This window comes from Rhinolophus ferrumequinum, chromosome 8, assembly GCF_004115265.2.
Source record: "Rhinolophus ferrumequinum isolate MPI-CBG mRhiFer1 chromosome 8, mRhiFer1_v1.p, whole genome shotgun sequence".
NCBI classification, from domain to species: domain Eukaryota; kingdom Metazoa; phylum Chordata; class Mammalia; order Chiroptera; family Rhinolophidae; genus Rhinolophus; species Rhinolophus ferrumequinum.
In genome coordinates, this window is record NC_046291.1 from 50,833,921 (window position 1) to 50,850,529 (window position 16,609).

The following is a 16,609-nucleotide window of genomic DNA, read 5'->3' on the forward strand; positions in this document are numbered from 1 at the left end:
TCTGGGCTTCGACCTGATGTTGTAAGAGTATGAGACTTTTAGGGGTTTGGAGGAGTGGGTATCCTTTGCACGTGGAAGGATGTGAATTGTTCTGGCCAGAGGATGGATTTTAGTAGGCTAATCTCCAAAGATTGTCCCTTCAAATACTTCCCCGACTTCTATACTTGCCACTCTTGACATTAAGAGGCGGGGCTTATTTCCCTTTCTTTGAATCCAGACTGGCTTTGACCAATAGAATGTGGACAAAGTGACAGTCTAGGTCTGGACCTAGACCCTAAGAGAACTGGCAGCTTCCACTTCCTATTGCTCCTGAAATGATCCCTCTTTGAACCCAGCCACCACGCTGTGAGATGCCTGAGCTACATGGAAAGGCCATACAGAGAGGAACTGAGGTGCCCTAACCAACATCCCCAGCTGACTAGCACCAAATGCCAGCCAAATGAGTGAGGTCCTTTGGGATCTTCTAGCAATCCCAGTGCCTAGATGATACTATTTGAAGCAGAAGAACTACCCAGATAACCCACAAAAACATGAGACATACTAAATTATTGTGTTAAGCCACTGTTTTGGTTGTATAGAAGAGAGTAAGGGAAGGAAACTAAGGGAAGGGAACTGTGAAGAGAAGTGCCAGGTAGCCTGCTTGCCGCTGTATAGACCATTTTTGTTAATCCTCACAAAACCTTTATGAGGAAGATGGTGGTAAGATCAGGAAACAGGCTGAAACAAATAAATGGATCCAAATGACATAGCTAGTAAGTGCTGTGTTTTCGGGGAAACATGGTGGTAATACCAGAATTCAGGTCTAGATTATCTGGCTTCAATGCCTGAGTTCTTTTTAGTATACCATGACATTTACCAATATTTTATAATAGAAAAGCTTCAAGTTTAACCTAAACATAAAACACAAATGATTTGTGATTTTAAAGAGTATTACTCTAGAAACCATGTTTATACTAAGTACTAGCAAGTTCTTATTTTATATACAATGCTAATGTAGAGATAACCAAATTCTTGCTTTATCATTGTCTTAATAGACTTTTATTGAACTGAATTTATTCTTTTAGCATGTATTATTAAAATAACAGGAAGATATGTTCATTGTTTATTTTGATAATAAATTTATATTATATTTCTATGAAAAAATCTTTTGTTCTTGTAACTGATGAAATTCTTTGGTTGATGTAGTGCTGTCAAACCAGGTGACAAAAATCTATTCATTACATTACACTTTCTTTAAAGTTAATATTTGTGGCATAGATAGAAACTGCAACAGAAGATAGTTGCATTTGAAAGGTACAACATTCTTGATATTTTGGCTTATAAAAAATAATGTGGGTTAGAACACTAACGTTAAAAAAATCTTCAAGCAGCATGAAATATCTCCTTCAAAGCCCCGTATCTAAGAAAGAATCTGTGGATAAAGAATAGTGACATTTCTATACTTTCCCAAGATAGCTCATTTCAATTTATTCACAAATGGTTGGGTAGTTATATTTGGCTTACAATTCTATACAAAGGAGTCTCTGAACATTCGCTTTAGCAGTATAGTTTTATATAAATGTGAGCAATGGTTTTAGGCAAAATTGTTCCTTTTATTTTCTTGCTTTAGACTTTCACAGTTTCATAGTCTGGCTCTTCTTAGAGTTATTTTTTCAGTTGGTAGGGACTTTATTACATTTTAATTGTATACATTAACAGAAACATTGACGGGGACAGCAGTGGCGAGAAGCCTGGCAGGCAGGTCCCTTTAGGATCTTACTTGTCCACTGCCATCAAAACGTCTTGCCCAGCCCTAGCCACGTGCAGCTGTTTACTGGTGACACTGTGAGTTGTGTTCTTGCATTTCTCTGAGACTTGCTCCCCATCTCATTTAACTCCAGTCTTTACGATTCAGCACAAGTGTCCCCCATGCCAGTAAGCGCTCCAGTTCTTATCAGTCTTGGTACCACACTGCATTCAGTCCCCTCCACTTTAGCCCTTACTTATTACTTTGTGATCTCTTTGTTTCTTTTTCCGCATTAAGCTACCGAACTACTGAGGGAAGGCAACTGCATTTTATCCATTTTATCTTCCTGTCTCTCAGCAGAGTACCTGGCACAGCATTAGGTTCAGCAGATGCTTGTTAAAGCAGAGAATGAAAGGGAAGCCTTTCTGCCTTATAGAAAAAAAACAAAACAAAACCAAGACTTAGAAAGGCACCTTCAAGGAGGACCACAGAAAAACACTCTTTATTTTCTCTTTTAAACAGCTTCATTGAGAGGAAATTCAAATGCCATATAACTCACTTCTTAGGGTTCTTTATGTTATGATGACCTGCTGGAGGGAGTTGAAATTTATACTCCTTCAGACAATCACATATACTACAAATAGCTGTTTTTTTAAAAATATGTATTTTTTTATAATGACAATTTTCAAACATACTAAAAAATATTCAACACCTTTAAAATTCTCAGAAGCCCGTTTGTCCAGCACAGTGGTTCCCAAATGTTAGCTGCATCAGAATCACCTGGAGGCTTTGTTACACCATACGTTTGCTGGACCTGCCTTCAGAGTTTCTGATCCAGTGGCTCTGGGTGGGTTCAAGAATTAGTATTTCTAACAAGTTCTCAAATAATGCTGCTGCCGTTGGAGGAGCACATTTTGAGAACTACTGGTCTAGCAGTTTGAACAATTACCAGCATTTTGCCATACCTGTCAGTTATGCCTCCCTCCTTCACTTCCTTCCTCTTTCCTTCTTTTCTAAAAGAAAATTTCTGATATTTCCTTATCATTTTACCCCTAAGTACTTCTGTTTGTATCTAAAAAATAAGGACTTAAAAACACATTATAATATTATCACACCTAAAAGTTAACAATGCTTCCTTAATAGCATCTAATTGATAATCATCAACATTTTCTGATTATCTCACAAACCCTTTTTTATGGTTGATTTGTTCAAATCAGGATTAAACAAGGTTAACACATTCTGTTTTGTGATTGTGACTCCGAAGTCTCTTTTTGTTGTGAATGTAGAATAGAATCTAGAATGGAAATTTAAAATTTGCCTATCTTTTTATCCTTAGAATATGTATTTTTAAGAATATATAGTCTCTCCTTTTTATTTTCTCATGTCATTGACTTGTTGACAAAATTAGGTCAATTATCATGCAGAATGGCTTATTTTCTGGATTCGGGTAATTGCTTCCTTGCAGTGGAATTTAACTTGTTTTCCTATCCACTGTATTTCTTGCAATCTGGAAGTTAATAAAGTTTCAATTAGATTTAGTTCTAACTTCTTTAGCAATAATATCCTGATGCCTTGTAAATTATTGTGCATCATATCAGAAGGCATATAATGTCCTACCTACTTTTAGTGATGCTAAATTGATTGATAGATTCAAGTGGTAACAGCTTAATCTTTACATTGGAAAGTGAACTATCAACCTTTCTGCTAACAGTTTTATCATCCATTGATGAGCACTGCTTAAACCACAAAATAGTGGTTTTCTAATTCTATCATCCTGTTTCCATTTGTTAACTGGATTTTCCTCCTCACTTAAGGCTATTTACTAGTGATTCTAAAACAGATCGTACAAAATAGGCAGGATAAATTTTTTTCTTTCCCTCTAATTTCTAATTTCCAAAGTAAGGACTTGGTGCCTGTGGTTACTAAATTGTGTCTCCTCCCCAAACTCATAGGTTGAAGTCCTAACCCCTACCATCTGTGTTTAGAGACTAAGTCTTTAAAGTGGTAATTAAGTTAAAATGTAGTGGTCCCTAATGCAATAGGACTGGTGTCCTTATAAGAAGAGGAAATGTGGACACAGATATACAAACAGGGAAGGCCATGTGAATACAATGGGAAGAAGTGGCCATCTGCAAGTCAAGGAGAGAGGCCTCAGAAGAAATCAACCTTGCTGGCATCTTGAGCTAGGATTTCTAGCCTCCAGAATTGTGAGAAAATAAATTTTTGTTGTTTCAGCCACCCAGTTTGTGGTACTTTGTTATGGCAGCCCTAGCAGACTAATACAATGCCCTAGCTACTTCTAATGATGACCTGTGACTTTTATGTATTTAATTAATTAAGTAATTAATTAGCTTTCCAGTTTCCATATCATTATGAAGTCATGGATTTTATCCGTTCAATGGGTTTCAATCAGTTGCAGTAATTTTTCTTTTGGACGTTTAAATTATTCTGTGTTTTACCAGAGAAAGCCCCAGAGGAAGTTGACTTTTGTGTCGTTTTGATATGACCTCAGCAGTCTTTGATAACTTCCTTGTTTTCAGGCAGAAGACATCACAGGCTCATTTTTTACATTTTCTGTCCCTGACCTAGAACCAGCTATCTTAAAAATGGTATAAACTGGGTGTCAGGGGTGTTCATTGCTACTGGTTACCATTGCTTTTTAGCTTTTTCAGGAAAAAAAAGTATAGGGCTTTTCTTCCTTTGTTTTTCACTTTGTATGTTTCATCTTTTACATGGAAAATTTTGGATCCTAACACATTAACATAATTATTTGCTCTATAATATCCATAAAAGTTTCAAAAATGATGCCAATTTTTTTTACTAATTGAAATTGTACTAATTACTAATTTACTAATTGACAATTTTTTTTACCAAATGAAATTTAAAATTTGCCTATCATTTTGTCCTTAGAATACATATTTCTAAGACTATATAGTCAAAGTCTTATGTTCTGAAAAATCTTAACATAGTTCTCTTTGTGTGGTTATATCACCAACTCGGTATACAGTTAAGTTCATTTGTTTTAAAACGGTCTTCTTGGCACTCTGTCAGACAATGTTCTTTGTTTATTTTATAAGCATCATTAGAAAATACTTTCCTTCAAGCTGTAATGAGAACTGAAGTTAAAAGACAGACAAAATGGGAAGAAGCAGAGTTCTGGCACCTCAACTTCCTACTTTTATGCATCATGTAATAGTTCACCAATGAATTCACAGCAATTCATCGAGGATTCCCTGAATAAAATGTTCCTGACAAAACATTTTAATCATTGTCTCAATTTAGGTAATCCTGGTCATGTCATGAACACTGAAGCCTTAATGTTTCTAGGCTCCTGTCTGTCCTTGAACAGCAAAGCCCACAGATATATTGAATATGTCTTCTAGTACTGTTAATAGTCCTATTTACTGAACTGAAATATTCATCATTAAAAAAAGAAATCCTAGCCAGAAGTTCCCTTTCAGGTCAAATTTTTTTACATGAAATATTTGAGTTAATCTTTTGCTCCAGTAAATAGCCCTTGTGCAGGTGTGCACACGTACATACACACACACACGCACACACACACACACCCCTTTCTTTTTTATACTGTCAGACAGACTGCATCATTTGCTATGTATAAAACATCATTTAGCTGTTGTGAGACAAGTACATTTGAGTAGAAAGTCCAATAAGTCTGGAGTCAGATGGACTTTATTTTATATAGCCCAATAACCAGTAACAATGAGACTGTAACGACATTGCCTAACCTTTTATGGACCTCGTGTCCTTAGCTGTAAAAGGGATCTAATAACACATACTTAGAGAGTTAGTAAATTAGGTCCCAAATGTAAGGTGGCTAGCACAGTACCTGGCACACAAGAGGGGTTTAATAACCGTCCTCATTTTCTCAACCTAAAAATCTCTTAGGAGAAACAGAAGCAGAGGAAATCGTTTGATCTGGAAGATGATTGTGAGTAGAGCCCTACTTCTTCTCTTGATTCTTAGGTCATTTTGTATAATCTAGCTCTTCTGTAAAAGAGCACCAACTTGAGTTGTCACTGCTTCAGTTAGCCAGGAAGCCAGAGCATTAAGCAGTCTTTTTAGTCTGGCTACTTTGTATAAAGCACAGCAGTAATATAAGAAAGTGGCTATCCTAACCTGGGATTCTCCTCTCAGCTGTTAGACAGGATATCCAAAAGATAGTTTCTGGAGGAAAATTCCTCAATAATTTTCCAGGATCACTCAAGGGAAGCTACAGGCTTCATCCCACTCTTAGGAGATCTTTTACTCCTTTCGAAAAGGCATTTTCTCATCCAGAGTAAAATGAAGCACAAGATTCTTAATTGTAATTCTAAACTTTATCCTGATAGTGAGACGTCTGATGGGAGCAATGCTTTCCTTAGGGTTGGTACTCACGTTTTTTTCCTTGTTAAATAATCATGTTTGTCATTTGGTAGTTGTTAACAAACAAAGGAAGAGAGAGCTCTTCAACACATTTTTTACTGCAACAAGAAGTACTACTAAATCACTATTTAATAGCAAATTTCCAAGAGTTTTTCTCTGCAGAGCACATGCTGTAAGAGATTTTAATATGAATTATGTGAAAAATTGTGTCCACATTTGGTAATACTGGGTTAAGGAGATTTAACAGGTTTCTTTACTGCAGAACTTCTCAGACCCTTCAATATACTGATGTATATTACAGTCTCCCAAGGGAGGATGCGGGATGCAGCACTTTCTGACCCTGGATCCCTTGTTCCACAGAGCAGCATGGAGGATCATTGTTTCAGAGAACACACTCCAGAAAATAATGTCTTATAATTTAAAAACGCAGGCAAGAGGAACATTGGACCAATGTGTCCCCAACATACACTAGTGGTTTTTAGGGCAGTAAAAATTCTGTGCTTTGGCTCTTGCAACAATTGTTTGACTAAGAACTAGAAACCTGTTGTAAACTAATAATGTAAACATAAAATGGCAGTTGTTGGTAAAACACAAGATTATCTCACAGATTCCAAGGTCAGAAAATCTACAGGGCTTTAGGAGGACTAGACTGCAACTGGAAAGTCAACACTTGTGATTAAAGGACCATATGGTAATTTACACACTTTTTTCCTGCCTGCCCGTTTTGTTTTTCTTTTTCTTTGGAGAGCTTTATCCATAGCTGTCAAAAAAGTGCCTGCACAGTTCCGACTCTATGTTCCCTTTAAGCAGTCAGTAGTTTTTATTGCTATGTCCTACGTCCAACTTCTTAGGAGAAAGAGAGCCTTGATTGCCCAGCTTAGGTCAGATTTTCACCCAGTCCTAGTCCAATCAGCTGTGGTGAGGGAGTCCATGTGCTATCAACAGGAAGAGTTAGGCTTGAGGGGAATGGATCTTTCATAGAATGAAGGGGCCACGGGATGAGTAGGCACGACCCAAGTAACATTAGTCATGGCTTCTTCATAAGAATCACCTTACAAAGAAGGGCAGCCTCGACTACCTATTTTATACAATAAATAATTTGACAATAGCAAATTGATTCAGAGAGAATGTTCTGCGTAGAATCTATTTGTGAATATTCTATCAGGCATTATCACCATTTATTGGTTTCTAATTCTCCTCAGCTTCTAGGTACAAGGATTCTCTAGCCCTTGAAACTAAACGTGTCCATGTGACTTAACTTGGCCACTGAAATGTCACTTCGAGGAGGGGGAAGCACTTTGATGTACAAGAGTTGAGACTGAAGCAACCTGAAAGTGCCAAGCCAGCTCATGGACAGCTGGCAGATCTCCGGTGGACTTAATGTAAGAAAGTACTTTTGTTCTGTAAACCCCTTGACATTTTGGAGTTGTCTATTATTGTATTACCATCTAGCCTACCATAACTAGCACAAATATTCTTTGAAATGAACAGCACAGGTTCAGAACTGTAATGAAGGTGAAATATTATGCTGAGCTGGTGTTAGAGAGGCTGTGAGTTTGGTGACTTAGGCCTCTGCGCAAGGTTCCCTGATTTCCCGTTCAATTGAGAGGACCCTCGTGACACATTTGGTAAGTCAGCTTCCCTTTCCATGACTCAGATTTTAAATATCTTGTAAAGATGAATAAAAATATTTTTACATGCTTTCATTTTTATAACACCATTAAGTGGTACGAGCTGATCAGTTTTCTTCGGTGTTTTCTTAGCATCGAGGTGTGCCGACATTTATTACAATGCAGTTACGCACATTACATCAGGTGACTACCAATGCCGCTGACTCCTTTCAGAATTTTCACACTATGCTCAAGCTGTTACCTTGAAAAAATCGTTCAGGAAGTGTAGTGGATACAGCTGGTGTCCTTTTCTTATACAGCCCTGATTTTGCTCAGATACCTATTATATCCCACATGGCCATGTACCTCAGAGGAAGCTGGTCTCTCCTCCAGCCCTAAGGGTGGGCTGAAGGGTCTCAGGGTAACCCCATTTTCCCTGCTCGTGTTTGGTTCAGGTACAGGCTTGAGACCCACTTTTGCCCAGTAGAAGTCTGCTGTAAGGTTTGTGAGACATGTGTCCTTTCTGAGAGCTGCAGGAAGAGCTGGTTCCCACTGCCTCCATGCTTCTGAATATTGTCATTTCTGGATATGTTGCCTGGAACTGCTACAGCAGTTTTCTTGCTGTTAGCCTGAGGATGAAACCAGAGGAAGCTTGGAGAAGACAGATCCTTGATATGGAAAGAACTAGGATCCTTGAAAATAGTGATGAGCTACAGAATCTCTCAATCTTGAAGTTCTCCCTCTCTGGACTTTGTTACATAGGATAGATTTCCTTTGAATCAGAATTTCTATTACTCGCAGTTGAAAGCATCCTACCTAGTACATTAATAATATATTTGCTTTTCTAGATTAGCATATGCCTTTTTATGTTGCCTCTGGGAAAACAGCATGTAAAATTTTCTTTTAAGAATTTCTAAATATCCATGAATTACGATAGAGAGTAGATGACAAAACTCCAGTATTTTTTGCAGTGATAACCAGACTCTTTAAACAATCAGCGTTCTTTCAAATACTATGAGCAATTCAGGATTGAGAGCAGTTGATTAAACATGTTTTACTTCACAGGTAACTTATGGTCAAATTTCAAAAATTAAAAAATCACAATCTGTGAAGTAGAAGAATGAAAATTGAAAATATGATGTCTGTCAGGGCCTGATTACTACTGGTAATGAAATAGGGAAAGCACTGCCTGGTACACAGTTTCAGAAGTCCTGAAAGTAAGTGAAAATCAAGGTGGTTTATTTTAAATCTTCAAATTGTAAGCAAAGTACTTAGGTATCCTATAGATTTTTTTTTAACATGTTCTTAGTTATTTGACTGCAAGCTCCTGAAGGCAAGGACCATATTTATCTTGTTCTTTACTTCTCCAAAGCCTAGGACAATGCCTGGCATGGAGTACACATGCAAGAAAATAATTTTATAGGAACAACAATAAAAAGTAAAGAATATTCTAAATATATAAACTGTTTTCTGGACACTGGATAGAATATGATAGAAAGGTTAATGTATAGGAAGACAAAATCTCATACAGGTAACAGAAAAATGCTATTTAATAACTATATAGGGTACTTTTTTTTTTTTTTAATTGAGATGTATTGTTACATATGAAAGCTTTATGTAAGTTTAAGGTGTACAATATGTTGACTTGCTACACTTATTGCAATATGATTACCACCATGGTGTTACCTAACAGCTCCATCACCTCACACAATTGTCATTTCTTTTTTGTGATGCAAACGTTTAGGATCTAGTCTTTTAGCAATTTTCAAGTATGTAATACAGTTGACCCTTGAACGATACGGGTTTGAATTGCACAGGCCCACTTATGTGCGGATTTTTTTCTTTTTTCTTTTAAAACTTTTATTTATTTTAAGTGTGTTTTTCCAGGACCCATCAGCTCCAAGTCAAGTAGTTGTTTCAATCTAGTTGTGGAGGGCGCAGCTCACAGTGGCCCATGTGGGGATCAAACTGGCAACTTGTTAAGAGCACTGCACTCTAACCAACTGAGCTAACCGGCCACCCCATCTGCGGATTTTTTTTTCAATAAATACTGTAAATGTATTTGCTCTTCTTATGATTTTCTTTACAATTTCTTTTCTCTAGCTTAGTTTATTGTAATACAGTATATAATACGTATAACATAAAAAATATGTGTTAATCAACTGTTTATGTTATTGGCAAAGCTTTTGGTCAACAGTAGGCTATTAGTAGTTAAGTTCTGCAGGAGTTAAAAGTTTCAGCTGCACAGGGTGGAGGTTAGTGCCCCAACCCCTGCATTGTTGGGGTCAATTGTACAGTATTAACTATAATCACAATGCTGTGCATTAGGTCCCCTGAACTTCTAACAGCAAGTTTGTTAGAACCCTTTGACCAACATCTCTGCAATTCTCCCACCTCCGTGTTACTTATTTTTTTTGCAAGCTGTTCCCTTCTTTTGTAAAGTTATTATCAGGACTCAATGTCCCTTTGAGTGTAGTTATTTCCATTATTTTGTTATGTGATGCCTTTAACAGATGTGGATGGGGCTGACCAATAGGTGTAGTCAAGACCTGCAAGCCCATGCTGAACATGTCACTAATCCCATTTTCCTCCTCTCCTTCCTGTCCTTTCTCTGTATACTCTTCCTGTCTCCCGTCCCTTAGCGTTCTGTGTAGGATTAGTAAATCTCTGCATTTCCAACTGAGCTACTCTCTATTAGGGGATAAATTACCAAAACCAAACCACTCCCTAGATCCTTTATGACCTTTGGTCAACTCACTTGATCCCTGGTCGTTGGCTGAAGCCTAGGAAGGAAAGAAAAACTCTGAAAGGCTAATAACAGCAAAGAGTGAAAACATGAACTCTGACTAGTTTTTTTCATCCCATTGACCTTTCCTCAGTAGCACCCTTATATTGAGCTGACCTGATGGTGTGTTCTCATCCCTCCTCTGATAGAAATCTTGTGCTCAATTTTCATTCTAGACCACTTGATTCTTTTCCCTAGTCTTCACTTAATCACTCTGCCCAACAGGTACTAGACTTCCCTTTGCTCAACAAGCTCAAGGATACGCTTCCCTACATTGAGAGTAATTTTCTTAGGGTTAGTGTTAACCCTTCATATCCTGTTTGTCTCACTGATTCTTCACTTATCATGCAGAATAACAGATACCCATTAGAGTTTTCTTTGAGACCTGCATGCTTCATTAGTAGAGAGGTCATTCCTAGGGATGTTTCTACTATGATCCCTAACCACCTAGCCAAGGCTGATGGCATCCTTGGTAAAACTTACCTAAACTGGGCCAATCAGATCCTCTTTCTTGTGAATATGAATTGACCATCAGTGACTGTGAGTCCCATTTCCCTCAGTGAGTCGGTAATGGTGTGCTGTTACTAGCTGACCGTTAGCAGCAATCAGCCACTACTGAAACTGCCTAGCTCACTGAGATTTGTGTGACCTGCTTTGTCAAGGCATTTTAAAGGTGATCAAAAGTGCAAGTTAGAAAGATGTACTGCAAATAGATAGGTAATTGACTCAAGGCCTTGATAGTGTGAATTGGAGGGAATGTGTAGATCTGAGAGATATTGAGATTGAAGAAGCAGTGGGATTTGGCCAAAAGACTAGGATAAGTTGAAGATGATGCTACTACTTCACAATGGGAACATTTTCAGTTAGTGTTGGAGTGGCTGGTTGCTGGGCAGAGTGGACTCTCTGGGATCCTTAAGATTTTAAAGTAATGGTTCCTCTCTGTTTCCACAAGCAGCAGTGTGAAAACCAACTATAGAACTTCACCTATAAAACAGCAGTAAACAATTTAGGAATTACTTTGTCAGGGCTATTCATAGGAGTTCACATTGATGGTGGGTACAAAATGTGGGCTAGTTAGCTTCCCTTTGTTTTGTAGCTAGAGTGCACTTAGACACCTGTTTTACAAACGCATGATTTTGGTGACAAGGGAGCTAGATTGAGAGAATATAGTGCATATTTATGAATGATATTAAGCAAAAAAAATAGAAAACCAAAATTGAATCAGGTAGCCTGTGTCCTTAAGAATTTCCAAATTTCCAGAAAAAGCTCTTTAGCTTCCATTAGTAGATCACTCTCATAGGACTAAGAAAACCTTAAGGCAATTTTATTATAATGGTTCAGTTGCTACTTATAAGGAGTTCCTATTAAAGAAACTTCGAGTGTTGCAATTAACATTTTTTTTCCCCTGACTGAAGACCAGGGCCTAAATAAAAGATTTCCTTCAACAGATGGAGCTCATACTGTAGTCTGGTGCGGGTGAGATGGGATGAAACCTCAATATTAACAATAGCTTTTAATACTATTTATGAGCCTTTCCAATGTGTGTGGGGTACTGTAGCTATAAACTTTACACATATTGTCTCATTTTATCCTCACAATAACGTCATTCTATCCAGGAGGAAATTGAAACCCAGAGAGGTTACTTTTGTCCTGCATCACACAGCTAATGAGTAGTGGGATCCAAATTGGAACGTATGTTTCCCAAATTCTAGAGGCCCCTGGTCTTAACCATCCAGAGAAAAAGGGGGAGAGAGGGGGAAATTGGCTCTATTAAACGCATTCTGGGATCCAGTGCCTGAAAAATGCACAAACGACAATGCGATTAAGGAGCCCTTAGATTACAAGCTTCCTTTAAGAAAGTTCAGTTAACAGCTTCTCACCATCTGTATTGACTGAAGAAAGTTATAGAAAAAGGGAGGCGGGCTGGGACCGTGGTACTCAAGAACTCAGTTGGAGGCCAAGAAGGAGTCACAAGACCTGACCGTCCCCGGGTCGGCGGTCAGGCCGAGAGTGCTTCGAGGGTGCGAGTGAAGCGTGGAAGGGCAGGCCGGCGAGGAAGCGTGTGCGGGAAACGGGGGGCGTACACTGGGAAGGAAGCAGAGATACGGATCGAGAAGTTCTACGTGCTGAGAAGGCGGAAGACGCACGGTGCAGATGTTGCAGGTTCCGACTCCGGCTCTGGCTCCAGCTCCGGCTCGGACTCCCGCCAGCTCCAGCGCCGCGCGGATGCTTCCAACCTGCTCCCGCCTCCGGCCGATCAGGCCAATCGGCCGGACGAGCGGGTGCGCGGGGCGGGGCGGGGCGCACGGCTTGCGCGCAGGTGCGGCCCGGCGCCCCGCCCCCCCGTTCCGCCGCTGCTGCCGTCGTGCGTGCCACTCCGCAGAGGGGCGGGGCCTACTCTCTCTCCTCCTTCCTCCCCGCCTCCCGCTGCCGGTAGGACGCGTCTGCCACTGCCGCTGGGACCCCCGGTGTCATTACCCTCCCCGAACACGGTGAGACCCCCAGGGAGCCTGCGGGCGCGCTCCCCGTTGCATCTTCGGCGCCCCGGCCCGTTGCTCTGAGGCGGGCGTCTGGCCAGGACCGGGCAGCCGGGATAGGGCGAGGGCAGCAGGCGGCGTGGGGTGTGTGGATGAATGAGGCGCTCTCGGACTAGGCCGCGCTTCCCGAGAGCGGCCCACGCTTCACCCTGGCACGCTCTGGGGAAAGCCTTCTCCGGAGGCCGGGACGACCAGTCGCCCAGTCCAGAGGGAGAAGGTGTTGGGTGCGAGCCCGCTCTGGCTGGGCGGCCGGCCATCTCGGTCGGAGGCCAGAGGACTGGAGAGGCTCCGCTCCCGCAGCTGAGGCCTGGGGTTTGAGTGGGAACAGGTGTGAGTTAAGACCCTGAGAAGGGAGATCCCTGGCCCTCAGGCGCTGGAATATCGCTTCGTGAGCAGGGCCTCAGCGTGGCCCCAGGAGATTCAACTGGATCCTGAAGACATGGACAGTTTTAGTTTTAGTTCCCAGCTATAAAACGTGAGGTTAGCAGTCCTCATGAGTTCACCTTGCAGTAAGTAGTAAAGTGGGATTAATTCTGCACGGAGGAACTTGGAGCCGATGAGCAGGGACTGAGAAAGTTGCGACTAATAAATTAAAAGAGTGAATGGATTCATTTACGACTAGAAATAAGCAGAGTATAGATTCCGGAGGTTACTTAAGAGGACTGATGATGAGTCGTACTCACAGTACCAAAGTTGGGAGAGACTTGGTTGAAAAGACCTTGATAACTGTTGTGGTTCATTCATGTAAAAAATGGTGCTTGTGAGGGAAATGGGGAAGAACAAGTTCCAGATAAGAGGGATGGTTTGGTATAAGTGACTTGGTTGCTGGTGGTTGTAGAATGAATTTTCTTTGATTCGTATCTGTGCTTCTGCTTGTGAATGTTTTCATTCATTTAACCTTATGTCAAGTTAAGAAATAACCTTATGTCAAGTCACAAATGTTTTGTGAAAAGTCTGATAGAAGATTGGCAGCTATTTTTTTAAGTTTGTTTTTGACTTCTGGTGCCATATATTTTTAGATCAGTCTTTCTAGGACTTATCAGGAGTGATTGCTTTTATAACTATCCGATCTGTTTACAGAACTTAAAAAAATTTGTTGTTGAAAAATAAAGTGGATTTATTTAGCTCAGTGTCAGTTTTGGATTGATATATACATATACAGTATGTTTTATTCTTAATCTATTCAATAATATATTTTGTGTAATGAAATGTATTCTTGGTTGACGGGGATAGTAAAAAGTTTTGTTCATATATGTTTGCTTTGACATTTCAGATGCCCCCCAAGAAGGGAGGTGATGGAATTAAACCACATCCAATCATTGGAAGATTTGGAACCTCCTTAAAAATTGGTATTGTTGGATTGCCAAATGTTGGGTAGGTGAATATTGGGCTTTTCTCATGTTCATCTTGTAAATATTTTTCGAGTCCTGTTGTAGAAATGAGAACTCATGAGATAATTAAAATTTAAATTGAAGAAAAGCATCTAGGAAGCTGGATTATAAATATGTTGCAAAGGAAGGTTTTTGTTTAATTGTATTTTATTTTTGGTTTTCTACACAGATACTGTGTTGAAACTCGAGTTACTTATATTGCTGGTTTTGCTAAACTCAGAAGAAACAATGAGAGTTAAAACATCAAGTTGAAACTGATCAGCTCTGTTTGCTTGAAACACTGTTGCGAGACACACAGGATTGATTTAAGTGTAATCGAAGTAGTTTAAATTTGATGTTGGTGTTGGCTAGCTATGTAGGGTAGCTCCTAGGCTGGGTTCCAGAGGCTGTGCAGTAGGATACTTTAGGAAATAGTTTTAAAAACCCCATTATAAATTTGATTAGATTCGTGGGAAATCAGGGATCAAATGGTTGAATTTTTACTGGGGAAGGAGGTGACAATTTTAATATTGGAAGTTGCTAGATAAAAAGGTATCTGTTATAAAGTGGCTAAATCTCAAAGCTGCAAGAGCAAAAATTTGAGTTTTGTAATGTTGAAAATTAAAGTGAGTCATTTATTTGCAAATAAGAGTGACAGGAAATATATTTGGGGTTTATCATATAAATCTATACACATGCAACTTAGATGTGTAGTCTACATTTTTCATTACTTGCCCTTCTATTATAATACCTTTTGCTAACCTTAAAATATGTCTCAAGAGTGATTAGGGTGTACTAATGGAAAATAGATCCAATATGGATTTATCAAGGTGACTGAAAGTATGTTGGCATGTGCTTTGGTTGGCAAGTAGGACAACCATGTTCTTTCATGTAGAAAGACCCCTTGGAGCCTCGGTCACAGAGATTGCTTAGTGAATGGAGCATGGTATAACCAAGTAAGGCAGTTCTGAAGTTCTTGTAATGTAAACATAAACAAATGTGGCTGTCCTAATTTCTTTCCTGAAGCTGGAGAGGTTTGCATTTTGAAGGGGTTTCCTGCTGTGACATAGGCTGCTTGCAAAATAAGACTAAATAGAGTAGAAATAAAAGCAAAACAAATAATTAAGCAAAGTACTGTAGGGTGCTGTCAATAAATTTGAAAGCATGGTATGGTCATTATGTATGTTGTGGGCTTTATTGCACCAATAAGCAAGACATAGTTTTTAGATATTAACACATTTCTCTTATTCTAGGATCACTGCAATCCATGTAGCTTGATTTTGAATGGGACTACTTTAAAATGGGCAATCTTAAGGAATGTTTCCTATATAAGCCTTTTAGCCATAGAGCATAATAAAATCAATGTATATGAAAACAACCTAAAAGTTTTTTATTATCCAGTATAAATGTGCTACTTACGCTTTTAAATTAAATACTCATCCCCCCAATTTTATTGAGGTATACTTTACAAAGAGTAAAATTCACTCATTTTAATAATGTGCAGTTTGATGAATTTTGGCAATTGTGTTGGGTTGTGAACACTTCTTTTTGCAGAATGATCTTACATTAGCCACCTATATCAGGTAGGGTTCTTTGTAAGCAACACAGATTCTGTCTGTTTTATGCAAGAAGAAGAGACTTATGGGGAGGAGAGTATGGAAGGGCAAGCTGGACAGCCGGGCCTCAGGAAGGACAGGAGCAGGATCACGTGCCAAGAAGGGGCCACGTGGAGCTCAGCTGTGTGAACTGAACTGTGTATTTCTCATTCTTGCTGCCTCTCCTGTCATTCAAATTCCTGTGTGAGGAACTCTGACTGGAAATGTCTACATCTGGATAGGCCCATGAGAAATAGATTGGGGAGAGGGGTTCGTTCTCTGAAGGATGGCCTGCTGATCAAAAATAAGGACGTAGTTCAGAAACCGGAATCATTTTAAAGAATTTACAGAAACTAAAGAATCTCTTGACTGGTAGAGAATTAGATGAATAAGGTTTGCTTTAGTATACAAAAGGCTGATTACCTAGAAACTTAGAGGCAATATTTATAGCTAATAATAGCTGCTATTTATTAAACACTGTATCCCAGTCACTATTCTCAGCACTTTATTATCTAATTTAATCGGCAGTTTAAAGCACTCTCCCCCCCCAGAATTTGAATTTCATGAAGACAAGGATTGTATTGTTCTTGTTTATTGTTATGT

General features: G+C 39.3%; 1 protein-coding gene across 1 annotated transcript in view; it reads left to right on the top strand.

Annotated features, from left to right (window-relative positions):
• Positions 1-12,821: 12,821 nt before the first annotated feature.
• Positions 12,822-16,609, top strand: part of OLA1 (Obg like ATPase 1) — a 146,318-nt gene continuing 142,530 nt past the window's right edge. The window contains exons 1-2 of the mRNA XM_033113036.1: positions 12,822-12,996; positions 14,315-14,415. Of these exons, the coding sequence (XP_032968927.1) occupies positions 14,315-14,415 (101 nt within the window). The 5' untranslated portion in view covers positions 12,822-12,996. The remainder of the gene's footprint in view (positions 12,997-14,314; positions 14,416-16,609) is intronic.